The sequence below is a fragment of the Sycon ciliatum genome, chromosome 1 (assembly GCF_964019385.1).
Source record: "Sycon ciliatum chromosome 1, ocSycCili1.1, whole genome shotgun sequence".
Lineage (NCBI taxonomy): Eukaryota > Metazoa > Porifera > Calcarea > Leucosolenida > Sycettidae > Sycon > Sycon ciliatum.
Genome location: NC_088643.1, coordinates 8,555,552 through 8,582,268, shown reverse-complemented (window position 1 = coordinate 8,582,268; position 26,717 = coordinate 8,555,552). Strand labels below are relative to the sequence as shown.

Here is a 26,717-nt window from a genome sequence, read left to right as displayed (position 1 = left end):
GACAAGAAGTCAGGGAGGGGCGGATGGGAGAGACGGGGCGCTCTGGCGGGATTTTACGGTACTTCAGTTACAGTGATCCAGTGGTCCTGGGCCAGGTGCCAGTGGTGCTTCAAACCACCATCACAACACGACGGCTGCAATCTGATGAATAACTGCCCCATCAGAAGCAGGAGGGGGGGGGGGCATACGAGAAGATAGCTCAGAAGACTGCGAGTCATCTCGCCAACGATTACCATGATATGATTACCTTTAAGTCGCGGATAAAAGCCGGGTTTGCATACAAGCACATCGCGGATAGAAGCCTGGAAATCGAACGGGTCAATGCATATAAGCCTGTCGCGCGTAGAAGCCTGGCTTCTATGCAAGCGCGGATCGGGTAGGTCAAGAGTGCATGCGCTATGTACAGTGCATAGTAAAACTGCCGCCATACCGGTAGTCAGTGGTAAATCTACGCGTGTCGCGCGTAGAAGCCTGGCTTCTATGCAAGCCCGGATCGGCCGATGTGCATACAAGCCTGGCAAAAATATCAGTGGTGCATATAAGCATGGTTTGCATACAAGCCTGGTTTGCATTGAAGCCTGATGCAGGAAGCGGCTTATGTGCTTATAAGCCCGGCTTTTATCCGCGACTTTACGGTACGCTAATCATAAATCGGTGATTGCCTGCAAAAGTATGTGTTTCCGCCTATCAGCTAATGCTTGGTGTAGCGTACACGATGATCAAATAGAAAGTGTGCCAAGTTCTATTTCGATTCAAAACACACAGCAGGGGTGATATTAAAAAATAAAAAATAGAATGGAGAAAATCAATACTCAATTCGCTGGACTAGACGGGAATCTCAATGATAAAAAGAGTTCAACGAATATCGGAATTCGCAAGACCTGACTTCAATAATACCAGACCGCTCGCAACAAGACACCTCTGAACTATAACAATAAGAGACACAAGTAAAACTAGACGGGCTATGCTGTCTACCCTGATGTACTTTTATCGTGCTTGACGGTAGCAAAACCTCTATGAATAACCCGCCATGGAAAAGAAGACTTACTAGTATAGTAGTCTTGATGCAGCTATACTTTGCCTGCAGCAGGACTAGTCAGCGATTGTGAAATTATTGAGAGGCTAGATGGCATTGTAGCCACACTAGCGATGCCGCTAATACTGCTGCCTCCCAGCGTACTGCTGCCGCTACTGTTTGAGCTGGGAGCCGGTGCGGCCAGCGTTGGCAACAGCGGTAGCCGTGCCACCTCCTGCTTGTCCAGCGTGGCTATCAGGGCAGTTTCGGGCATGCCTGCTTCAAAACCCGCCGCGAACCGTTGAGCTGACCCCGATGCTGCTGGCAACAACGGGCCGCGGAAATCAAGACCGGGATTGGGCTTGCCCCGGAGCTTATTCTGCTTGGGTGCGGCTGGCAATGACTCGGTTTCGAGAAATTCTACAAACAGTTCGGTGAAGGGTCGCTGCAGCATCCACATAAACACAAGGAATAAGAACAGAAACAAAACAAAAAAACATTTTGAAAAAGACCAGCATTCAACCATGTGCAGTGTAATAGCATTTTAGAAGGCAACCAGAGAGGTTCGGGGCAGCTTCTGGTTACTATCTGAACATATTGCTAGACAGATCATCATCAAGCAAAGGAAAGTATATATTTTTGACATAGACACCTGCCTTGTGCTCCGACTCCTGACACACTCACCCCGCTGTGCCCAGGTCAGCAACTACATAACCAGGATGCTGCAGAAGGTGCCTTAGTCTACTGTTGTTCAGAAAACCCTTGAAAGTACAAATAACGACAGGGGTCATACTCCACACCAGTAAAGTGCAATGTAATACTGTAAAACCGGAAAGTTTAACGACCAAAACGTTTTTAACGTTTTGTAATTTTTGGCATGATAACGTGCAGAAAGTTTAGCGATGTTTCTACAATGGAAAGAACATGCATCGATGTATGCGCATCTTTACACAGACATCTCAAACCGGGTTCACGATAACGTTTCCTCAAATAACGGAAAAATTGGTCGTTAAAACTTAAAACGTTAGACTTTGTGACTCTTTAGACTTTCCGGCTTTACAGTACTACACTCTGTTGCACGAACAACACACTGTGCACTGCATGCTGGATTAGAACAAACGGCCATGCCAGTGCTGCAATACTGTAAGTCTAGAAATTTCCGGTGCGCTTACATTTCGGTTTCCCAGGACTAAAACACATTTTGGCCGCATTGAAATTTCAGCCTGTACTACTGCTAGCTGTATACACTGCCACACTGAAACTTACCAAACAAAATTTCGGCCACAACAAATTTTAGGCCAAAAATGTAGAAGAGGTTGGTGCGACTTCGGCGATAGTAGGGGAAGAGTGTCTTCCTCAGCCTACTCAAGCTCAACTGATGGGGGGGGGGGGGGGGTGAATTCCCTGAAACACTGTGTATTGAGCAGGGAGTGGTGCTTTCTTGCAGGTTTGCCAAGTGGACGGTTCGATGGACTTCTCGTGTGCTCTGGATGGCAGTCATGAGTCAGTCAAGAGAGAATTCAAGTCGGCAGGAAAACCACGAGCTCCCATGTAGGGAGCAACACACTCTTCCCCAAAAATGTAGAGGCCGAAAATAGTCGAAAATAGATATGCGCCGAATATCTGTTGACATACATCAGTCATACACAACATACCTGTGCCATAGACATGGGACTGGCTGCTGCCGAGCGACCTGCAGAGCCACCGCTGCCACCACCACCACCCCACCAGCCACCGAGCCAGCCGCTAGTGGACGCGGAGCGACTTTTCTTCGGACGGGCAATCTGCAGGAGAGGCAAGGAATAATGATGGAGACCACGAGAATTGCTATTTAGGGAGGTTCTGCTTCATGTGAAATGCGGAGAAATCTCTCGTTAATAATACCCAGATGCCACACAAAGACACAAGATTAGTATGTAACCCCCCCCCCCCCCCCCCCACACACACACACACACACACATACACACTTACACTTACCCACACTGCACACCACACACATGCACGCACGCACGCACACGCACACACACACACCGCACACCCAACCACATACCTTTGCAAGCTCGTGTGACTGGAAACCAAATATGCTGGCAATCGGATGTAGTGCCTCATCTCGTTTGGCTGCCGGCGCAGACAAGTAGCTCAGTAAGAGATTCTTCACCAGATCCCTGGAGCAACAGCAACAACATACACGCAAGCAATGCACAATTATAAACACAACACACAGTTCAGGCAGCACAGACTACTGGTTTCTCAACTACTGTATTGGTGCAAAATACATGGCCAGTGGCCACCATAGCATAAGACATAGCACACATCTGACAGAGAAATGCGAACTTTCACAAAAACGAAAACACTTCAAAGAGCCAGTCAAAAGGGTTTTTCAAGTATCAAATTCGCAGTCATGTTATCATGTGTCCTGGCTCCTTCAAGACTATCCATCCCAGTGCATGTCCCAGTGTGCTTCAACATTGCCCGAACACCCCTCCTGTGTTCTTGAAGCTCAGTCATAAACAAGGTAGATCGGGATAACTACAGTTCAAGTTACACACGAGAGCCAAACACTCTTCCTCGAACCCACATGCACAGACACGCATACACACACACGCGCACACACGCACGCATGCGCGTGCGCGCACGCACGCACGCACGCACACACACACACACACACAGAGCCAAGAAACAGGAAATGCACGCAGCTGCTACGCATGAGAGTGGGGAAATGGATCAGCATGTGGTGTACGTACTTGTCCACGCGGCTCATTCTCAGCTCCACCACCTCGGCACGGCAAGTTTGCAACTGCGACGAAGCCCGTATCACTGGCCACAGAGAGGATGTACATACAGGAAACAAGTACTTTGAAGTGCAGTACAAACAAAATGATATTGGCTACCAGCAAATACATGGTATATCATGCTCCAAAAGCCGCACACCTCCACATTCAGGGCACATTTCTTCAATCCAAGCTTTTTCAATCCAAGTACTTGTATAAGTTATGATGAAGAAAGGAAAAGGACAAAATATTACGAGTTATGACAAACTGTCCACCAACGTAACCAGATCTTATACAGTCAGCGAGTGCGACAAAATGGCACAAAACTGACGAGGAGTACTGAGACATTTGGCGACCTGACACCTAGCTCCAACACTTCTCCAAGGCGCAAACCAACAACCTTCCAACTTGGAAGGCTCAGGTTCGGAAAGGTCCAGGAGGGGAAAGATCTGGTTACGTTGGTGGACAGTTTGTCATAACTCGTAATATTTTGTCCTTTTCCTTTCTTCATCATAACTATATTGGCTCACCATCCGAGTTCAACTTGTATAAGTAGTAGTGTTTCACACTGATGATGGGCTAAGCCGGACAATGTTGGTGTTCTTTTACATTTTCGATCCATGCTCAACATATACCACTATTGGAGACGTACTAGTATTGGAGACGTGTACATATATTAGGGAAAATACGGTATACATGGATTCTCTTGTACTGATCTGAGAAGTAATGGTACGAAAGGCCTCATCAGGTTCACAGCTCGCTTCGTCTCTTCGTCTGATAAAATGCTTCCCTCCGACTAAGTCCTTATTTATTCTTTTGTAGGTATAATGCATGTTCTCTCTACTCTTTGATAAATCAGCAAGACGAGGCAGGGCACAGTCATACTCACATAGGTCTTTCTGAACCTCTAGCTCCTGGGCTTGTTGCATGGAGCTCTGACGTAGCGACTGCACCTCGGCATTGGAATTGATCACCTCGTCCTCATCAATCTACGCACAGCAACACGTCATACCAACGGAAATAGTTGCCAAATACTAGCACTGTACAAGAGCTCATCATTTTCGTACGATACACACTTTTCCTGGAAATGTTTGGACAAAGTCCACCTCACGGCTTGCATTCTGGATACATTCAATACAATATAAACCTCATAGGGACACGCGTAATGGACCGTGTTTTCAATGCAAATTTACGAATGCGACCAGACTGTAGCACGGGCACAGGGCAAGACCCGCTCGCTGACTGCATTACACTCTCCGCGCTGTGTAACGGTACCTGATTCTGACGAATGTGCTCGCGGAGCTCCGTGATCTGACGCTGGTACTCCACAAGCCGTTCCTCGGCGGCACAGCACGCTCTCTTGATCTCGGCATCACGCTCTACAGTACGTTATTGGTACAGAGAAACACAGCAGCAGCAGCAGCAGCAGCAGCAGTGGCAGCAGTAGCCCCAGCAGCAGCAGGAGCAGCAGCAGCAGCAGCAGCAGCAGTGGCAGCAGGAGCAGCAGCAGCAGCAGCAGCAGCAGCAGCAGTGGCAGCAGTAGCCCCAGCAGCAGCAGGAGCAGCAGCAGCAGTTCCAGTAGCAGGAAAATACAACACAGATACAATGATACAGAGTCACCAATTTGCAGTGCGAACACAGCACGTACATGACTTGTACAGTAAAACCTGTCAAGACGACCACTCGAATAAGACGACCACCTGTCCCAGAGGACTACTGCAACTAGGATCAGGGGATGCTACTTCCAGTCACATGACCCTGGATCAGGAGACCACGTGTACACGAGGACCACACTTGTAAGGTCCCTTGAGCGGTAGCCCTACATACATGTAACTTAGGCTTCTCTGTACTTGATTTGGGACAAGCACTCGTAGTCACTTCATCACACTAGAACAGTGAGCAAGGGAGGGGTTGTGGCTCTGGGTTTCAGTCACGAAGTGAAATCAACAAGCACCAGCATAGGAATGGGACACACAGTAAAGCGACGGCCAGTCCAAGCGATAGACCAATCATGAGACGAGGATGATCTATGCTCTGCGTATCTCTATACGTTGAGCAGTGCAAGACTGGTGGACTACAGTACTGTGGGTCGCTGAAGAACTAGGGGGGGGGGGGGGGGGGGGGGGGGCAGCCTCCTAGCCTAGACCGCTCTTACTTTCATGTATTACAGTCTATGCACAGTTGATTCACCATGTACATTGGTATACTGTGCTTGGCAAAAATTCTAGCCTGGTTGCTCTTCAATGTTCCATTCTTCGGCGTCCGACAGTACTGTACAACTCTATTGTAGGACTGGGACATTGAATTTAGCCTGTGACAATATTAGTGTATTACCAGTTTGGAACTGCTCCAGGACGAGCTGCAATCGTGCCAACGCTGTGCCACTGTTCTCGGCCTGCTGCTGCAGAGAAAGATAACCCTGCTGTAGCGCTACCTTCTCGGCGGACATGGCGGACATTGCTTGCTTCACGCTGGACAGTTCCTTGGCCAGCCCCGATCTAATACGGACAAAGAAGTAGCATCAAACAAACGGATGGTGATGCTGCAAGGCAAGCGTTCTGCACACCAGGCAAGCAGCAAGTGTACGCACTGGACCGATGCCCGAATGTCCGGGTTCAGAATTACGTAATCTGATGTTTCAGTGTACATTGTTTGTATTATTTCAAAAACGATCTTAAAACTGACAGGTGAGTACTTGATAAAGGGCATTTTTGCCGAAATATTGTAATAATTGATTCGATAAACGAGTTTGATATGGTTGCAGAGTGAATGTGAAAGAGCGGGTCTGCTCTAAAACCACTTCCTGTGAATGAAGCTGCACGAAGCCTCACCACTGCTACTACTACGTGAGTACTATGTTGTTGGTTGACAGCATGTAACAAGGTGGAGGACACCGTGTTCGGAAACAGTAGTGACCTTTCTACAACCATCCACGGTTGGTAGAGCCCTGGTCTTGTAACCATCTGAACCGTATGGATGTTAGACCCGGTTCTGACCCTCTGCATTCTAGGAGAGTTGCCTTAGACTTCTTGTTGTTGCTCTACCAACCGTGGATGGTTGTAAAAAGGTCACTGTTTCCGAACACGGTGTCCTCCACCTTGTTTCATGCTGTCAACCAACAACGGATTTCAACAAAACAAGGTTTATCTACTAGGTGAGCACTAGTAGTGATGAAACAAAGAGAACTCACTGCTGAGCGTGTGACTGTGTCACGGATGACTGGAGTTCCTGTTGCAGCCGGCCAATCTCGGTCCGCAACGCCAAATCACGCTGGGCCAACTCGGACAGTTCGCGGTTGTGCTCCTCGTCTTTCTGTGACGGTCATCAAACACAGGAATACAGAGTATGTCGGCACAGCAGATTCGGACGACGAATAGCAGCCAATAGCACAGTGCAGCACGTACGTAAGCATAATGTATACACAATGTGTAAGCACAATGCAGGTGAACACATACTGTCAGACATAGAGTGACTGTGAGGTGTGCAGTGAAAGACACTGGGCAAATGGGGGGGGGGGGGGGGGGACAATAGCACTGCCCCACATGCATGAACGCAAATCCACATATGCGTGCGTACACATATTGACACACAGTGACACACACACACACACACACACACACACACACACACACACACACACACACACACACAACACACACAACACACACTACTACTGCTACTACTAAAGCATGACTGCCTATTGGGCAATGTCACCCCGGAGGGGGCCAGAGTTTGGAGGGCACCGTCATTGGCAGGACTTCTGATGCCTCGTCAAATCTTGCTGTCGTCGGAAACGCTTCGGGCAATGCATGCAGATCAGCGGCAGTGATTCCCTATCGGCTGCAGCAAGACGTTTTCCACGGTTGCAGTTAAGGCGGTTAAAACCAGCCCGGGACTTGAAGCAGCGATTGCAGCGTTGACAATGCTGAAAGCAGCAACTAGCGAGAGATACCGTCAATGCCGTATCTGCATGTTCAGGGAGTGCAGGCTGGCAGCGATGAACTGCAAGCCCACCCTTACTACGGAACCATCGGCAGCAACTGACGCACTGTGCTGAACCACGCTGTTGGTGGACGGGAAGTTGGCGCTCAGCCAAACACTTGTGCCGTGCCTTGTCTTGAGGACGAGAGAAAGCCCGGTTGCAAGATGAGCAGAGTACGGATTTCTCTACTGCCCGAGTCCATTCCAAACGGGTTTGATTGCGCACAAGACCGGTCAGCTTGGCGAGAGCAGGTTCTGGTTTTTCAGCCTCCTCGGGCAGTAGAGAAATCCGTACTCTGCTCATCTTGCAACAACACACACACACACACACACACACACACACACACACACACACACACACACACACACACACACAGAGTGACACACACACACACGCGCGCACCTGGGCAAGATGATGCTTGAGGCGCTGGTCTTCCCGCTGCAGCCGCTGGATGGTGTCGGTGGCGTTGTGTGCGGCCACCTCGGTTTGCTGCCTGGCTGTGTGAAGCTGTGCCATCGCAGCGTCTAACTGACCACGCAGCACTGCACATTGCTACAAGTTGCAGAAACAAAACACGAAATTGGGAAAAAGCTTGTTAGCTATGCTGAGTGGACTTGTTGCGTTTATCCGTCTTGATAGTTGTAGGTCGTACTGTTGAGGCAACAAACTCAAATAAATACGAAATACAAATGCAATCCAACTCATGTTAAGAACATAATGACCTGCAGGAGTGTGCAACTGCACACTATAGTCTGAGCTCTGCGATGGCAGAAGTTCACATCACGTGACAAACACATACACACGGGCTGCACTCTGCAAGTAGTACTATGTACACATGAAAGCTGTAGGGATGTCTGCAGCTCTGCTGTCTACAACTCAGCTAGTGTAACACACTGAGGTTCATGTACGACAACTGGTGAACATCAGCAGTTCAGGAGACATTTCACACTCATGACGTACGACGCCATTCATCTACTGTAAGACATGTATATATAACGAGGAAGCAAATCTAACGTTTTAACGGATGACATTTCTTCGTTATAATAAGATCTGTTGAGGCCGCACTGCTTCATATATGTTGTGTGTGGATATGGCAAAATACTGCAAGATCGTTAACATATCTTCTCGTTAACCTCTGAATTTTGGACAATCGTTAAATTTGCGACTCGTTATAATAACATGTCTTACAGTATGCACAAAGGTCACTAGAAATCTGCTCCATAAACACACCAATAGCTACAAGAGACAAAAAAAAAGCAGCTCAGCTCACCTGACACGGCCGAGGTCGGGACGAATCGCTCGCAGCAGCAGCAGCAGCACCACCACCACCACCAGCAGCAGCAGCAGGGTGTGTTGCAGTAGCCATGACCGGAGTGGCGTGTGTCACGGGCGTTGCCGCATTCGGAGCAGCCTGCTGTGCCGACGCCTGTGCAATACGCCTGCACTGCTCCAAGACGGCACCGACCAGCTGACCGCAGTGCTGAATCTGGGCCGTGGAGTGGGATAGCCGCACCGAGATATCCACAGAGGAACCTTCATCCGGCGTGTTTGCAACGAGAGGACTTCCACAGACGGCGCACAGACGCGATACCGCCTCATTCAGTGCCTTCAAATGAGCATTGATCTGATTGGTATCTATGTGAACGGAACCACTACTGCTGCTTTCCACAATGTCAGCCTTTTTAGAACTCTGGTCAGTACCTGGGTTGCTGTCGCTGGTGGCGTTCGTATGGCTGCTCACAACCTTGTTATACTCGGTACGGAGCTGCTCAAACGCTGCTTCACGGAACTTCATCTGTTCTGAAACGTGCAAGGATGCTTGCTGCATTGCCTCGTGTTGGGCGCGCAGTGTATCCGCCTCTGTTACCAACTTGTCATGTTGTTCCAGCGAGTCCTTTACCTTCGTTTGCGAAATCTGAAGGTCCCCTTCGATCCGCGAACGTAGCTGTCTTTCACGGACGAGCTTTTCCTCCGCCACCTTCAGAGATGAAAGTGCAGAGGCCAGCTGGATCTTATCATGACTCGCAGTGTCCACAGGGCTACTACTACTACCACCACCAATCACAGTGGCATTGGTAGAATCAGCTGCTGCCGTTTGACGACGCAGAGCTTCATTCTCAGTGGCAAGCTTGTCTCGTTCGTCGGCTAATTCCATCAGCTCTGCATCATGGGCTGTGCTCATGTTCGTGATGTGCTCCATCAGCTTGCTGTGAGCATCATTCGCACACTTCAACTTGTGCTCGAGCTCTTGAGTAGCAGCTTGGCGTGCTGCGCTCAGCTCAGAGACGCGTGCCGTGAGATCGTTGACTTCAGTCGTGTGCTGCTGCTGCGAGCTCTGTAGCCGTGCGTCAAGTCGTTTGCACTCCTCACACGGCGCTGCTGGTACTGCTGCTACACTGGCGTGGGTGCTGGCATTGGCAAGCTGCTCTTGCTGCCGCTGGGTGTCTTGGAGCTGCTGTTCGAGACGTGCCGCCAGCTGTGCGTTCTGCTGCTGCAGCTGAGCATGGTTCTCGTTTACTGAGCTGCACTGCCGCTGTGCAGTGGTCAACTCTTCCCTGACTGACAGCAGCTCAGCGTCGTGCTCCTGGCTGCTGCTGGACAGTTGCTGCTGCAAGAGAGACAGCTTAGAGTTCAGACTCTCGACCAGCCTGTTGTGCTCCGCAGTAGAGGATTCCTGGCGCTGCGCTAAAGTCGACTGCTCCTGACGAAGCGCATCTCTCTCGGCAGCTACCTGCTTAGCTGTGGCAGAGACATCCGCAGTGCGCTGCTTCTCTGTAGATAAATCCGATGTTAACGTGGCTAGCTGACTCTTTAGTAGATCGTTCTCTGCGTTGCATGCGGACACCAAGTTTTCCAAGCGCCTGATTGATTTCTGCCCATCGTCCTGCTCGTGATCTAGCGGCACGCATATAAACAGCAAACACGCACAAGAGAGGGTATCACTTAACACACAGCGGCGTTGAGATTGAGCTTGCCTGCTCCACCGAGATACAAATCGTGAGCCAGCATACACACCGGTACGATAACAACACCCCAACATACATATAAACCTTCATGCACACATACATACACACCAATTGAAACAGAGCAATCAAACTGAAAAAATGACTGCCACGGCACTCGCTCATGTCGTAAATTTAAAAGGAAATTTCCGTTAAGGGATCAGCATGGCAGCCCCGTATCACAACGTTCGCTAAAGATTGTGCAAATAACAACTAAATAGAACAGGCAAGCACCTCTGCTTTGCATTACATTCAGATATAAAATAAGCGCGAATGCATGATCCACAGCATGACACAACCAGTTGACCCACCATCCAAAGACATGCTGCGATCGATAGGAACAGATCTGGCTTCTTCCGCAGCTTGCAGGCGCACTTGGAGTTCGCTTAGAGCAGAAGAATGAGCCTGTTGCTGAGACAGGATATTGGCTTGGTGCACCTCTTGCAATGCTGTCAACTGTGCCTGGTGGTCGTCGACAAGGCGACTCTGAGTGTCACGCAGTGCCTGTCATGTGACACACAAGAGCAAAGGTACATGTAAGCAGACGTACAAACACACACACACACACACACGTGACACATACCAACCAAGGGTACATGCATTCAAAAGCAAGTCAGCTGTTGCTGATATACAGTCACCTTCACTAATAATGGCTGCGGATATAACGATAATTCGCGAATAACGACAGAATTTCCATGCCCAGAGCAAAAGTCCCATCCAACTGTAATACATATAATGAGACTTCGGGTATAACGACACTTCGCGACTAAGGACACTTTTCTGATGCCTCGCCGAGTGTCGTTATAAGTGAAGTTGACTGTACAACAGCGTACACAGCATGCGGTAGTACACTGTGTTAACTACAAACCAAGAGCCAAGAGCCCAGAACTACCTGGAGCGTGCAAGTCTGCACTGGGCCGTGCCGCAATAAACCTCAAACATTAGAAATAGTCTTCTTCTGGAAGTGATGTCACGTACAATAGAAACATACATTAGAAGGACAGAAAGCTGTGTGTGAGTAGCTATTACTACAAGCTGTACGAAATAACAAACGGAAATATTCGAGAAGTGCAACAGACGTGATCCTGTCCGTCCAGCACTAATTTAAATGCTACACGCCTACCAAACATAACGTTATCTGTTGAATGGGCTCGACAGAAGCAAGCATTCACCTTGCCAGTGGGGGCATAGAAAACAAAAAAAAGGGACGGGTGTCCTTACCTGAATCTCATTGCGGAGAACGAAAAGGTCCTCGCTCGACGTCGGCGAAGACGGAGCGACATCGTTTCCATTGGAACGTTGAAGAGACTGTTCGGCACACAGTAGAACAGAAGTAAAGAACGACATGAACCACGAGTTCTGGTCGAAGATGACGGCAGCATATGACAAAAAATCCAGATAAAGATACCATACCAGCGATGAATGGACTGTAGTTCTGGCTCACACAAATGAACAAGATTGTTCACTCTGCGGAGCGTATGCATCAGTGGAAACATTGTCGTCAACACTCAGCCCTATAAGCCTTTTGCGCGTTGTACAGATGTACGAAGTTCAGTACTAGGGCGTAGGTGTGTACAGAACCGATTGGGTGTTCATTGTGTGCTATGCATGCGCATTTGACCAATTTTAGCCTCATAATTAAGGGCAGACAATCCCTATTCCAGCTTCTTCACTTTGGTTAGAACTAATGACTACCTAGATCTTTGTCAGAAAAGGTTTTCGTTTGAAATGCCTTCAGGGCCCATTTCTTAGTGGAAATAGCAGAAAACACAATAGGGTCCTGCACATTCAACACCCATTAGGTTCTACGGTATTCTACGGGATTTCGTGCATCTGTACAACGCACAAAAGGCGTATTGCCAGGTGTAAATTGACACCAGTCAGAGTCTTCTAAGATCTACAGGTGCTTTTAAAAACAACTTTCGAAGAGAAAAAAGAAAAAAGAAGCTAATGACTGCAAGAAAAACACAAATGTTGAACTCTTCACCAGCATCATCAGGATTCAAATAATATTTCTCACGAAAACTGGCCCGTGAAAAACATTTATCGAGACCCGATGACGATGGTGAAGAGTTTAAAATTTGTATTTTTTCTTGCCAAGCTTAAAAACGGTGTCGGTACCTGTGCGACCTTTCGCCAGTGGTCTGCCTCGGCGATGGACTTTGTCAGCTCTTGATTGAGGTGGTTGATCTGTGTTTGGTTGGACATGGCATCGTGGACATCCTCGGCCCATGCGTCCTCGTCAAGGTCAGGGTAGGGACGATTCTCGCCAGGGCCATCCACTGCATCCAAACCTAACCAGAAAAACAAAGGAAGGAAAGTTCAGGAAGGAAGGAAAGGAAAGACAGGAAGTCCACAGGACATGAGCATCTGAGCTAACATATACAGAACCACGCTCAAAAGTCAAAATCCATGTACAAGTAGATTACACAGTGGCAGTGCGCCTTAACCTGCAACAGTGCTCAAATGCCCGGAATGGGCAGAGCGTAGTACGCAAGAGGTACACAAAAGGAAGTAAAATAGGGCTGTTTCGTTGTTACTCAGAGTTTCATGGCAAAACCAATCATCACACAACACAAGTAGACTAAAGATTGGAACACCCATCCCTTGTGAGTAACACGTTTAATCGCAGGGACACAAGTCATCCTATTCTACAAATTTGCACGAGTACAGACGCAGAACTTACCACTCGTAGGTCCATTAGACGACGAGGCTGGAGGGGCGAATGCTGAGAGTTGCCCTCCCATGCCGTTAAGCGGCGTCGATCTCGCAGAGCTGGATACGGAGCCATTGCACCGCGGCGGTGGCTGCTGGCGCAGAGAGGAGTTGAGCAGCACTTCGTAGTCGCTGCGCGTTTTCTCTAGTTCCGAACGGACATCTTTCAGGTCAGTCTGACACCGGAAGGAAAAAGAAAGAGCACAATACAGGACTGCAACACTGCACACAACGAAATTCGTCAGAGAACATTTTTGGCACAATGCGAGTTGGGTCTCTTCGTTCTGAATTCTGTTTTTGTTAGACTGCGATACGATAACGAATGTGTGGTACCTCCTTGCTTGCTACAGTACAGCATGTATGTGCATTCCTTATGTAGTTAGGAGTTTGAAATAGTTTTCACTACAGCCATAGAAGACTGACGCACAAGCATGACTCCATGTACTGCACATGTTGAATTTGTTCACACTTGTACAAGCCGACTTGTCATGCATCAAAAATAGAACCAAGAACTGAGGGGGGGGGGGGGGAGGAGGGACTGAGTTACACACAGGAATTTTTTCACTACAGCACACTTGAGTCCAGCTGCGTGCAGTGCACCAGTACAGCAGTACGATCCCAGTCCCCGTACTCATGATCACGATACAGAACAGCTTGGATTTGCTCAGGTTTTCTTGCCATGAGTGTGTCTTTTAGAACTACCAAGGTAGGGCTGCGTGGATATCATTCATGCGCGATAGGCAAGGGGACTTTAAACCGAGCCTCCATACATGCACATGTGCGCGTTCGCACCACGCATACACGCACGCACGGACGCGCACACGCACACACACACACACACACACACACACACAATGCAACACACACCTGCAAAGAAGTACAATAAGTAAAATGCTCACCTCCTTCGTTTGAAGTAACTGCCGGTACTCTTTGGAAATGACAGCAATCTGTAATTCACTGGCATCCTTTTGTTCTCTGAGATCATCTGTCAGAGACTTGAGCCGCTCAGCCTGTTGTAATAGGACACCAAAAAATACTGATGTCAAGCGGAATAAACTTTTCTAATTATTAGGGATGAAACGATTACACCAATTACTCGGAACTTACTCGTTATCTCTATGATCGCTACTCGTATGTGTGCATAGTACTGTACTACCACTAGCTAAAATTAATCACACTGTCTGCGCTGCATAGTCAACCCAAGCATTGCGAGTCATCCAAGGTGCCAATATTCACACCTTTTTCTAGTCACCTTCGCACCTTTAACTTTGGGATCATGTACATGTATAATAGTACTGTATTGTTACTGTATGCGCAAGTCATTCATGCATTATTATCATGTTCCGGAGACCACTATCATTTTGATACGTCATACATATCCAATACTCCTTTTACGATAACTCGATCGTTTATAATATACGGCACTCGATAAGAAGATCTGGATGATCGTTTCATCCCTACAGTAACTAGGGAGGTTTAGTTCCCATGTAACGGAAACGCGTACGTGGGTGATCCACGTAAAGTGGATGAAGGGCATCCACGTTGCAATGTTGTGTTTAGTCACACGGAACAAACAAAAGCATGAAGCGAAAGGTCCAAACCTGGTCAAAGACGAAGCTACCCGGGCCTAAGAAGTTCATCGAATATTTTGATTTCGTGCTTCGGAAACTTCTTCAGCTGAGCACCCTCACAGCTCGCAAAATGCGCTCCATTCTGATTTTCACCCACGTTCTGGCGGAACGTGGGTGAGCCTATGCCGTGAATCAGAAAACGTCTGTACGTGGGTCACTGAGTATCACGTGGTACACACACGTAAAGTACCCACAGATTACGTGGGACTAAACCTCCCTATTATCCGTGAACTCCAACACAGCCACTTACACATGTGAAACTCTTCACTTCTCCGCCTCCAAAACGGTCTTTTCACTGCGAATAACTTGACACTCCACCAATGTTTCGGGCCTGGCCCATTATCAGTAGGTAATTCCGGTGAAAATATGAATAACAAAGTTCCAGTGCCGAGATCCAGAGACCGGTTTTTAGAGTTGGAGAAGTGAAGATAAATAATAATATCAACCGGACGAGTTCATAAAAAAATAAGAAAAAAAGAAAAAAATCCTTCGAGCCGGATTCGAACCAGCGACCTAAAGATTACTGTCATTTTACTGACACCGACTACAGTCTTCCGCTCTACCAACTGAGCTATCGAAGGACACAAATTCACCTCAGGAAATGCCACACCCTAACTTTGAGGGCCACAGGACTCAGTACATGTAGCCGAGTAAAGCCAGAGAGAGGCAAGCACCAACCAGATACTATTCTAGTTTTTCTAACAACTGTTTGTGTGAAAGATACAAGTTCATATTAACTGCTTTCTGCTGACATGTACATTTCAGCGGCATACGTTCACAAGCCCAGCTTGAAACTTGTAACCCAGCAAAGTAGATGTAGCACTACCCAATGAGACAGGAGTGCAAACACTACTCATCAAACCACAATTCATGCCATTACCTCGGTCAATTGCTTTTCAGCACTGTCCTCGAGTAGCCGTATGCGCTGCTTGGCTATTGCTAATTCCGTCGCTGGATCTACTCATAAAGCAAAAAACACACACACGTACACATACACATACACATGCGCACACACGCACGCACACACACACACACACACACACGCACACACACACGCACACACACACACACAGGCACGCACACACACACACACACACACACACACACACACACACACACACACACACACAGGCACACACATACACACACACCTCAGACCTCAGACCTCAGACATGCCCATCGCGAGAGCGATGATAGCGAACAGCTATGTTTTAGACATAGCAACTTGTGCTGGGATTACACACACAGGCACACACACACACACACACACACACACACACACACACACACAGGCACGCACACACGTACAAGACACTCCCCGTCGTTTGTGCCTACACATTTCACGTAAACAACTCAGTAAACTGGACAAGTACATGTGCGTGCCTCAACTGTCAATGTGTGACTGACTGTATCAATCATGCACTGGAGGGTAGAAAGCTTCAAAACGGACTACAAAGACTCAAAGAACACAGGTCAGCGGCGATCGATAATGTGCTGATACTGTTCTCTACTAAATAACCTCCCTGGTCTCCGCTGTACATGTACCTGCATGGCCCGATTAGCCACTGATAGCAGACATGTACGGGTTTTGTTTCGGATGATAGGGGATGATGTTGATCAGTACAACGCAGACCGTAAAGCCTGCTCCGATCTGCATGCAAGACTTGTGCCGGTAACCTTGACAACAGGTCAAAGTACTCAATGCGAGGGCCGGCCAGTCACAACTGCACAGCCTTGCCACACACAGGGTCCAGCAAAAAATCAGTCCGTCTCTACTCAGAGTTTCTCTGATTTTTCCCACTGAACCCTGTTTTAATCGTGTGAGGCATATCGTTATTTTCGTATACATTGGAATGTAGGAGACAATTGTCTTTGTATGCATTGTGTATGGGTGACATTTGGTGTCCCCACTTTTAATAGGAAGGTGATGAGTCTGGCCACCCTGACAATCGAGTACTGTACTAGCATCCCTTTCCCTGTCCCTTAAAATTGTGGTCTGGAAATACAGTGAAAATCAACGTTCAGGGTTTGCATAATTCTAATGCCCTTCTGAATGCAAGATGGATGGATTGTTCGGAAAGGGAAACGAATTGCAACGAGATAGTAGCACTATTATCTGTGCATACTCTTCGATTTGCACACGTATTAAAGCAATTCTCCAAGAATTACCTTGAACTTCAGCAGTTGATTCATTGAGAACAGTTGAAATTTGGTCAGTCAGCTGAGATAGATTTATGCCTGATCTGAACCAATCCCCCATAGCGAACGCAGAGCTACGGGTCTGCTCAGACTATCGGATGACTATAACACAGAGCAAGAGCAGTCAATCCACTACACAGCATGTCTACTGCTCCAAAATAATGCTCAGACCCTTCATTCTCAACAACAGTATTCAGTCATTGTAGATTCTCTTGCTTCCAAAGAAGTTTTGACAAAGGCATGACCAGCGATGACGTAGTCTAGGTAAACTCCACGTGAAACGCATTTTCACGTTTCGGCGTTTGATTGTAGTACCGGCATGTATGCACGGTTATAATAATAAAAACGCCGAAGCAGTGACCCCACCGGTATTTCCACGACGTAAACGTTTATCATCACACCACGTTCTCCGACTCCCGTTTACGTCTACGTCTATGGTGAAAAAACCAACACGGGTGGTCGTGTCATCAGACAGGCACAGTTCTTGACGCGTACACGCAGTCAGGTTTTTGAACCCACGTACATCGAAGTACAGGGTCGCTCGGAAAAAGGCTGGGGTAGATACGCACGTTCATACAAAAAGTCGTATACCCACCCTCTCCATACCACGTCTACGTCTCCCGTTTCCTCTGCTCCCGTTTTCACCCCGTATACGGATCATCATGACAACCGACCGTAGACGCAGACGCAGCGCTTTGTACCATGGTTTCAAACATATCACGTGCTTGTTGCCATCCGACGGCCAATCAGCATCGACTTGTACCAGGGCAGAAATTGTGTGTATTAGGGAGGTTTAGTCCCACGTAATCCGTGGGTACTTTACGTGGGTGTACCACGTGATACTCAGTGACCCACGTACAGACGTTTTCTGATTCACGACATGCCGTGTATGGAGGCTCACCCACGTTCCGCCAGAACGTGGGTGAAAATCAGAATGGAGCGCATTGTGCAAGCTGTGAGGGTGCTCAGCTGAAGAAGTTTCCGAAGCACGAAATCAAAATATTCGATGAGCTTCTTAGGCCCGGGTAGCTTCGTCTTTGACCAGGTTTGGGCCTTTCGCTTTATGCTTTTGTTTGTTCCGTGTGACTAAACACAACATTGCAACGTGGGTGCCCTTCATCCACTTTACGTGGATCACCCACGTACGCGTTTCCGTTACGTGGGAACTAAACCTCCCTATTGCCTGGACTACGGCATGGCAATGCCCTGCTAGCATGCTACGGAGTACGGTGACATCCAATGCCCTGCATGCATGCTAATTGCTATGCAAATGCCAGGCTATGGTGCCATCTATCAGCGTAGCTCGGCAAGGGTCTGTGGCACTGGCAGTTTTTCGTTGTCAGCTCAGTTCGCATGTACATTCGACTGTGAACTGACGTTACTTGCTCTGGTAAGCGAAATAAAAGAGCATGCACCTATCTATCTGCTCTGAACTTAGCAAGCCAAAATAAGTAAAGTGGCAATCACCGGGGTCAGTTTTCCATGTTCGGATTCCAGCTGTTCCAGCTCCGTGCGCTCTCGGGCAAGCCGTCGAGCGCACGGCTGAAGTTTCGTTCTGAAGTTTCAGCTCACGAAGTATCAGCTCCGTATGCTCTCGGGCAAACTCACAGTCACAAGCTGAAGTTTCGTTCTGAGCTCCGTACGCTCAAGGGCTTGGGAGCTGCAACTCACAAGCTGAAGTTCCAGCTCCGTTTCAGCTGAACAAGGTGAAGTTTCGTTCTGAAGTAACCGTTCGTTTCATCTCGAGCAAGGTGAAGTTTCGTGAAGTAACCGTTCGTTTCATCTCGAGCAAGGTGAAGTTTCGTTCTGAAGTAACCGTTAGTTTCATCTCGAGCAAGGTGAAACTAACAAGCTGAATCCTCCACGTCCCCGACCACCACCCCTAGAGGAGTCTCGCTTTTATACCTTCATGCCCCGGTGCTCATTTTCAGCTCCGGACGTTATCAGGACGTGCTGATCGGTGATTGGTGTTTGCTTGTTGATGTATGCGGTATGTTTGAAACACAATCAAGCATGGTAGGAAGGTCTTGATGGAAAATGCGTACCCTCGTGCGTAGCCCTCGGGCAAGCCCTCGGGCATACGCACTCGGGCACTCCATGCCCTTGTGTGTACGCTCTCGGGCAAGCCCTCGAGCGTACACACGCGGGCATGAATTTTCCACCAAGCCCTTCCTTCTATGCTTGATTCTATACGTGATGTACAGTACTCCTTGGTACATGGCACATTATACACGTTTACTAGTACATGTATACCGGTAATATAAAATTCAAAACATGTATACTGGTGCGGCGCATTCAGCAGCAGACTGCCACGCTTGGCGATGCCCTGCAGGAAGTGCGGAAGAACAAGCAGCTGTTGAGGGCGAAGGCAAAGACATCACTCCAAGCCGAGGCCGTCGCTCTGCATTCTGCCGCACCTCCAGAGGTTCAACGTACCATCGACCTTGCTTCGGAGCGGGGGGCATCCAGCTGGCTCACCTAGTACCTGCCGGCCCCTAAAGGCCCACGGCTTCACCCTCACGAAGGCTGAGTTCCGCGATGCTGTGCACCTCCGGTATGGCTGGCACCCAGTACGACTGCCAACATCATGTTCCTGTGGACAGCAGTTCACCGTCAGCCATGCCCTCTCCTGCCCGTTAGGCGGTTTCCCAACCCTCCGCCACAACGAGGTACGCGACGTGACAGCTCGCCTTGCGAAGCGTGTTGGCCACCAGGTGGCTATTGAGCCACATTTGCAGCCACTCACTGGAGAGCAGCTCCGGTACTGTACTGCTGTGGGCAACGACCAAGCCCGCCTTGACGTGGTGGCTAGTGGTATTTGGGGAGGGCGGTTCGAGCGCACCTACATTGATGTCCGGGTGTTTAACCCTTTTGCGTCCTCGAATCGCCTCAACTCACTTGTGCTAGCTACACCCGTCACGAAAAAGCCAAGCGCCGTGCCTATGAGCAGAGAATCCGAGAAGTGGAACACTCCAGCTTTGTTCTCGCCGTGTTCTCCACTACGGGAGGCATGGGGAATCTGCCACCTCTCTGTACAAGAGGATAGCGTCCCTCATCGCCGACAAGACCGGAGAGGCCTACAGTGCCGTGATGGCTTCGATCCGGTGTCAAATCAGCTTTGCCTTGGTCCGATCCAGTGTGATGTGCCTGAGGGGTGCTAGGCGGCTCTATGCACCGGTCTTTGCCGCGGACTCAGCTGCTCTTGTTGTTGCCGAGGCGGCTATCCCCTGTCGAGGTTGATGGCCGTGCTCATTTATACCATGTTCTCATAATTTCTGCTTTTCGTGTTATTCTTGCTTCTTGTGTTTGTTTGTTCTCCTCTAGTTCTCTTATGTTCGCGGAGAAGGCGGAGAGCCGGAACACAGAACCTCTTATTTTTAATTTTTTTTAATTACTTACTTTTTTTACCAGGCGTGGGCCATCCCCCCTGATCATAGGTGCCAAACATTTTTAAAAAAACAATTTGCAATGCTAAAAAAAAACAAAAAAAAACATGTATACGTGTGTGTCAAGAACTCTGATGTACGACTCGTACATACATGTATACATCGTACTCATGCGATGCTAATCTATCATCTTATTTGTAACGATCGATGTACTCTTGATGATACGAGTCTCGTACTGGAATAACTGCGGTATATTCAATTTGGTCCTGCATACCGGTATTCATAACCGTACTGCACTCAGTGCAACTTACTTGATAGATTAGGGACTCGGTAGGGTACAGGGAGACGACAGGGCAACAGTTGTAAGCTAAACAACGTGGGTTTAGCCCCCGAACTGCCCCTTCCAGTCGCCCTTGGAGCAGGACCGACTAATGCATATGGCATCGTGGAACTGGGTCGCATTTGGGGCCAATAGGACAAGGGCGTGATCCTAATCCCAAGTTGCATAGACAACAGTACACGTAGAACTTTCAAATACGGGATCGAAACGCACTTCGTTTCGGGCACTATGATCTCGTGCTATCTCCCTACTTGCTACCACAAACCGATCTACAAGTAACAAGACCGTCGTTACAGGTGAATGGTGGCTAAGAATCAACCATCCACACCCATGATTAGATAAACGACAACAGCAACTACGTTATAAAGAGATTTGTCAACAGCGAACGTACAGCACAGCATAATACCACTGAAGCACAGCTAGTTTTAACAATAATAAAAACAAGGCGGACAAAATCATAGTTGGGTCCTTTCTACCAACTGTGTTGTAAGGATGAGGAGTATTCGAACAGAACATTCAGCTGACTTAGTCGGTCTGAGAAGCAGAGCAGTGGTTGTGGAAAACAATAGGTCTAGTGGATGATAGTAAAAATATTTGGTCAAGTCAAGTCCTACTTTTATGCAATCAGTATTGTGTAAATAAGGTGTGTTTCATGACATTATAATATTGCGTGTCTTTGAGTTGACGTACAGCAGCGTGTAATTTTTTCATCAAGCGAAAGTTGAAGTTGCAAAAGCAGGACAGTGCACAGGTCGAGCAACTTCTCATCAGCAGTTCACAGTACTTAGTGGGAGCATTTCCTTCCAGACATACCAATGGGACAGTTCAAGCAGAATACCGGTGGCGAGAGCTAGGATCAGTGGTGGTGGTGGTGGGGTGGGTGGTGGCGGGTGAGAGCTAGCGTCGCCTTGCCTTTGCAAACTGCTGCGCGCACGTTAGTACTATCTTCAGGTACTTCTGGTAAGCGAGCTGCATGTGCTTCCTCCTGTGCAACAAGCAACCAGCGAAGAACGGAGAGCAACGTTTAACACACAGCTCAACCAAAACAAAGATGTGCCGTTCAGAACTTACTCTTGCTACTATGCCAGAAGCAAATAGGGTTTGGGCTAAGGTTCACAAGTTCGTGATGATGGTCCAAGATCAAAATGTTCCACAAATAAAGAATTTCACGTGAATGGCAGGACAATTTGAGCTGTAGCCGTGAGCCCACCCCTATGTGCTTTAGACATGAAGCTGAAAAAGTGTTCAGAATACTTCTGGGTCTACATCAGTACTCATATAATCATCATTCCTACCCAAACATATCGGAAGTAGATGCAGGTTACCGCAAGAGTACTAGTTACAATGCTGGTGGACCAGGCATGTAGGTCAGCTCTTTGAGAGGCAGCTACAGTCCATTTCAAAACTATAGACGCGTACCTAGGCAAAAACCGTTATGCCAGCATCTATACCACATAAAATCTGTGATCACTTTGTGCATAAATTTTTCCAAATTGGGCGTCTGTTATCCAATCGTTTAGAAACTATATGAGAGTAATTGTGGAGCGATCCTGAGCAATATTCCGAAAACTATTCTCAAAAAGTTCCAGCCAAATTTGAAATATTTCAAAAACCCTACGCGTCTATAGTTTTGAAATGCACTGTATGTTACTAGTACTTCCACCTAACAGCTACTTCGAAGTAGCCTGCATAAATCCATCAACAAGAGTATGCAGCTACGACTATGGCCCAGTGAGCGGTGCAATGCCTTCATCATGCATTGCTATCTCTCGATTGAAGACTCGTCGATGTCCTGGCTTGGGCACCATTACGAACGAAGTCCCCAAGAACTTGCCCCGACAATATCGTACTAGCCGGCTCTTGCCCCAGTTCAATCTGGCTTTCGACAAGGAGACTCAACTTCCATGCAGCTGACACACCTTGTACAGGGCATTGTGGCCCTTCATCATGACCAGCAGAATGCTGGTACCGTATTTTCCGGAGTATAGTGCGCACCTTTGTATAACGCGCACCCCCAATCTTCATTGGGGGTGCGCACTTCAATCTTCATTGGGGGTGCGCACTTCAATCTTCATTGAGGGTGCGCACTTCAATCTTCATTGAAGTACATGCATTTCATATTCGGAGCATAACTTAGTTAGTGCGCACCTGCGATTTAGGGCCTAAAATAGCACATCTAAAGTGCGCACTACACTCCGGAAAATACGGTATCATTGTGTTTTTCGACCTTGCAAAGGCGTTTGGCACGGTATAGTTCCGCGGACTCCTAGCTAAACTGTCTGCAACGGACAAGGTTTCTGGAGCGTCTCTTGCATGGATCACGAACTACCTGACAGATAGAACCCCACTATTCCTGGCAGCGAGGAATGCTTCCTCCCAGCCTGATGTACTACCACTAACCTCATCAGGCCATCGAGTTGTCGACTCGACTCCAGCATGGCATTCAGGAAATGTCCAATTTCTTCCACGCTGTACTCCAACTGGCGACAAGGTTCCATGAACTAAAGTGAGAAACGAGAAAGAAGAAACAGCAAACAAAAAAAGCCAGGAAATGAATCTGATGTAAGACGGGCCAAAAAACCTTCCACAACTAATAACTCATAATGCAACTGAACGTACAGGCAACCTTCGACCTTGCGCAGTTGCACAAGAGGATGCGTGAAAGCAGGGAGTCGTACAAAGCTTGTACATTTGTATGAGTGCCTGGTAAAAGTACGACACATGCAAGAAAGTTGCCTTGTACAAGGGTTCGCACTCTACCTGAAAGGATTGGGCAGCTTTTCAGGCTTCCCGCTAGATTCTTGTTGCTGTTTTGGAATGTCTACATGAATGTGACTTACAGACAGATCAGTGCTTTTTTTCCCCGACATGAAACTCTGAGTAACGGCAAGGAATGACCTGGTTGCACTGTTGCTGTTGGTGAATTGTATTACTGGCTCTGTCCACTGGACATATCGCACTATACACAGCCTGAGGACCTCAGACAACTGTGTAAATGTATAGGCTGCTTTGTACCTGGTCTGAAGTGGGCCTAAAGGAATGAAGCAAGCCTTGCCAGGAGTATTTTACCATCACAGAGTACCTTAAAACTGTCTGTGCTGGTATTGGCAAGCGTTGGATGGTCTCGTCGCGTCTAAATAAGCGCGCACCTCTACTGAAAACTAACTCAGTCAGGTTCCAACCATGGACAGGCACAAGGTCTTTACGAACAGGAAGTTTTCTTTCAGAAAGTGTCTCTTGTTCTGCTGGCTCCTAAGTTCCTACACAGGTTTCAGTATCCACTACGGAGCGCGCAGCTCTCGACAAAAGAACACAGAACTGGTACATGCAAACAGGCAACAACGCACCTTTTCTTCCAGATCTGAAAAGAAGTCCTTGAACTCTGCTTTGTGCACGAGGCCTTCGGCAATCTTCAGTACACTTTTGCTCAGTTGCTGCAGAAACCACCAAACACACAAACACACGCACGCACACAAACAACGACAGCATAATCCATGGGTTCACTGCATAACAACAGCAGTAGTTGCATCTGACAGTTGCACATCCCAGTATCAGACCGGTTGCAAAATGCCGCATCTCACCTTGTAGTGAGTCTCCAATACAGAAATCTGGTGGTCTGGTAGCCGAGGATGTAGATATGCCAAGGCCAGCCTGCACACACAAAGTATGAATGTCCACAGCACAGGTTACAGGTTACAGTCAAGCACAGGCAGAGTTTTAGCAGATATAGCAACCAACCAAGACAAATCTAGCTGCACATCGAACACATGGCACTGGCTCCATGGTTGGCTCTCACCCTTCATCTCAACTGATTAATTGGCCGTCTTTTGACATGCCAGGAGATGTCGAAATAAATAATAAATAGATTTCTTGATCGGAGGAAGGCAGATCACCATTGTATTCGACTTGAAGAGTAATGGTACGAAAGGCCTAGTCGAAACTATAATGGCTTCTGTGCTGAAATCATAAGTGAAACAAATGTTTCAGAGTCCCACTCACGCTCTATGTGTGTCGCTGTCGGCTTCCACAATGCCACGGACATCTTTCAGTTCCTGAAGAAACATCCGGTCGACGTCAGTATCCACATTGATCCCAGCATCAACCTCCTTTGTCGCACCTAGACAGGACAAAAAAAGAAGAAGGAGCAGTTGCAGATGTTGGATGGCAAAAGCCCAGTTGAAACCAGACCCGCAAGTGCAACCTGGATACTTACCAGTACCTTCTGCACCCACGGTCCAATGCGCAATCATCTCCTCCACGCACGCATGGAAGTCCAGAAATGACAGATAGGTCAACCTGCACGCAGCCAGCACAAACCAAGAAAAGCAAGGAGTATTACTTATCCTACCGTCACCATTTAATAGTTAACGCCCATGCTGTATTCAATTAAAAAAACTACAGAGGTTTCCGTACATAAACAACTCGACCCAAACACAGTCTAGGTTGTACTTCAAGTACCACCATAGTAACGACAGTGGAGGTGTTGTGGAGTGGGTTCAGTGCAGAGGTGAACGTACCAGAAACTCAACAATGCACAGGACATCTGACAAGCCAGCAACAGGATCTAACTCTACTTGCACACCTGCACACACACCTGCACACCTGCACACACACACACACACACACACACACTACTTTCTCGGAACACCCGTGGCGTTTGTCTTACCGCTTCTTGCCCATCTCAAACTTAGAGTTTGCCATAAAGACGATAGACGCATATAAACTGTATTGGATAACACACACACACACACACAAACACAAACACAATCACATATCCGTACAGTGCAAAGTGAAGTTGTAGCAATACATGAACTACGAATCTCCCAGCGGTGGAGGCCATCCTGAAGTCAAGCACGGTCTAACGGAATTATTATTTTTTCGTTACAACACTCCCAAGGTCTCACCACAACAAAGATTTTGACGAGCAAAATTGCTGACTATTGTGCAAATATGGCTAGATTTTGCACTATGCCCCGATATGCCTGCAACTGAAGTCACATAGAGAAACAGAGAGGGCCAAGCCAGTGCGCTGTTCAGTGGACTTCCATTGATCAGTTGCTATGCTTCCATCTCCTGAGACACGCGTGCGCTCAGTACGGTAAATGCTTTCATGCGCGTAATTAAAAATGGCCTACCATCACCAGTGTTCACAAAGAATATAGGGGCTAAATGTACAGTAAACCTGGTTTAACCGACCACCCCCCCCCCCCCCCACGGTGCAAGCAAAAGCGGTCCCATAGTGTCTGTGTAGAACTGTCGGTGCATGGAAAAACGGTCGTTAAGAGCAGGTGGTCGCTAAACCCAAAGGTGGCTTACACCAGGTTTTACTGTAGCTGGCAAAGGCATGGTCAGCTCGCTTCACAGCAGCCTAGTTGAAAAGCGGATCTACACACTTGTACAGTCTATATCCAGCCCACTGATAATGGTGCAGAGCCACTCCGTTTTATGTGTCTATCAGCACTGCTTGTTGTACTGTTGTGCATTATCATACTACTACGCATTCGTTCCTCATGTTGTATTCACGTCAGCTGACGTCTGATGCGCGTAGTCGCGTACACTGCTTTCACTTCTCATGTTGTATTCACGTCTGATGCGCGTAGTCGCGTACACTGCTTTCGCGCGATCTTTTGATTTGAATGTTTTGAATCTCCGCTTCTGCTTCGAGAGAAGCAGAAC

At 48.0% G+C, this 26,717-nt stretch overlaps 2 protein-coding genes and 1 non-coding gene across 4 annotated transcripts in view; all 3 read right to left on the bottom strand.

Moving 5' to 3' along the window:
* Nucleotides 1-526: 526 nt before the first annotated feature.
* LOC135812024 (rootletin-like) lies at nt 527-17,522 on the bottom strand. Its single transcript, XM_065325328.1, has 17 exons — nt 17,286-17,522; nt 15,997-16,073; nt 14,385-14,495; nt 13,457-13,661; nt 12,892-13,064; nt 11,992-12,078; nt 11,082-11,274; nt 9,039-10,663; nt 8,171-8,320; nt 6,977-7,098; nt 6,121-6,284; nt 5,062-5,165; nt 4,676-4,775; nt 3,760-3,832; nt 3,066-3,180; nt 2,671-2,799; nt 527-1,460 (listed from the first exon to the last, which is right to left on the bottom strand). Exons 1-17 carry the CDS (start codon nt 17,374-17,376, stop codon nt 1,071-1,073), a joined length of 3,909 nt encoding a protein of 1,302 aa, XP_065181400.1. The 5' UTR covers nt 17,377-17,522; the 3' UTR covers nt 527-1,070.
* Nucleotides 15,602-15,697, bottom strand: Trnay-gua (transfer RNA tyrosine (anticodon GUA)). The gene is made up of 2 exons: nt 15,661-15,697; nt 15,602-15,637 (listed from the first exon to the last, which is right to left on the bottom strand). It is a non-coding gene; the product is annotated as a tRNA-Tyr (tRNA).
* Nucleotides 17,523-21,331: 3,809 nt separating the features above from the next.
* The window catches only part of LOC135812009 (acidic fibroblast growth factor intracellular-binding protein-like), a 15,103-nt gene continuing 9,717 nt past the window's right edge, over nt 21,332-26,717 (bottom strand). For both annotated transcript variants that reach the window (XM_065325310.1, XM_065325318.1), the window contains exons 5-11: nt 25,708-25,764; nt 25,255-25,337; nt 25,041-25,158; nt 24,623-24,692; nt 24,389-24,475; nt 23,442-23,542; nt 21,332-22,026 (exon numbers count right to left, since the gene is read on the bottom strand). In XM_065325310.1, coding sequence (XP_065181382.1) covers nt 21,939-22,026; nt 23,442-23,542; nt 24,389-24,475; nt 24,623-24,692; nt 25,041-25,158; nt 25,255-25,337; nt 25,708-25,764 — 604 coding nt within the window. In that variant the 3' untranslated portion in view covers nt 21,332-21,938. The remainder of the gene's footprint in view (nt 22,027-23,441; nt 23,543-24,388; nt 24,476-24,622; nt 24,693-25,040; nt 25,159-25,254; nt 25,338-25,707; nt 25,765-26,717) is intronic.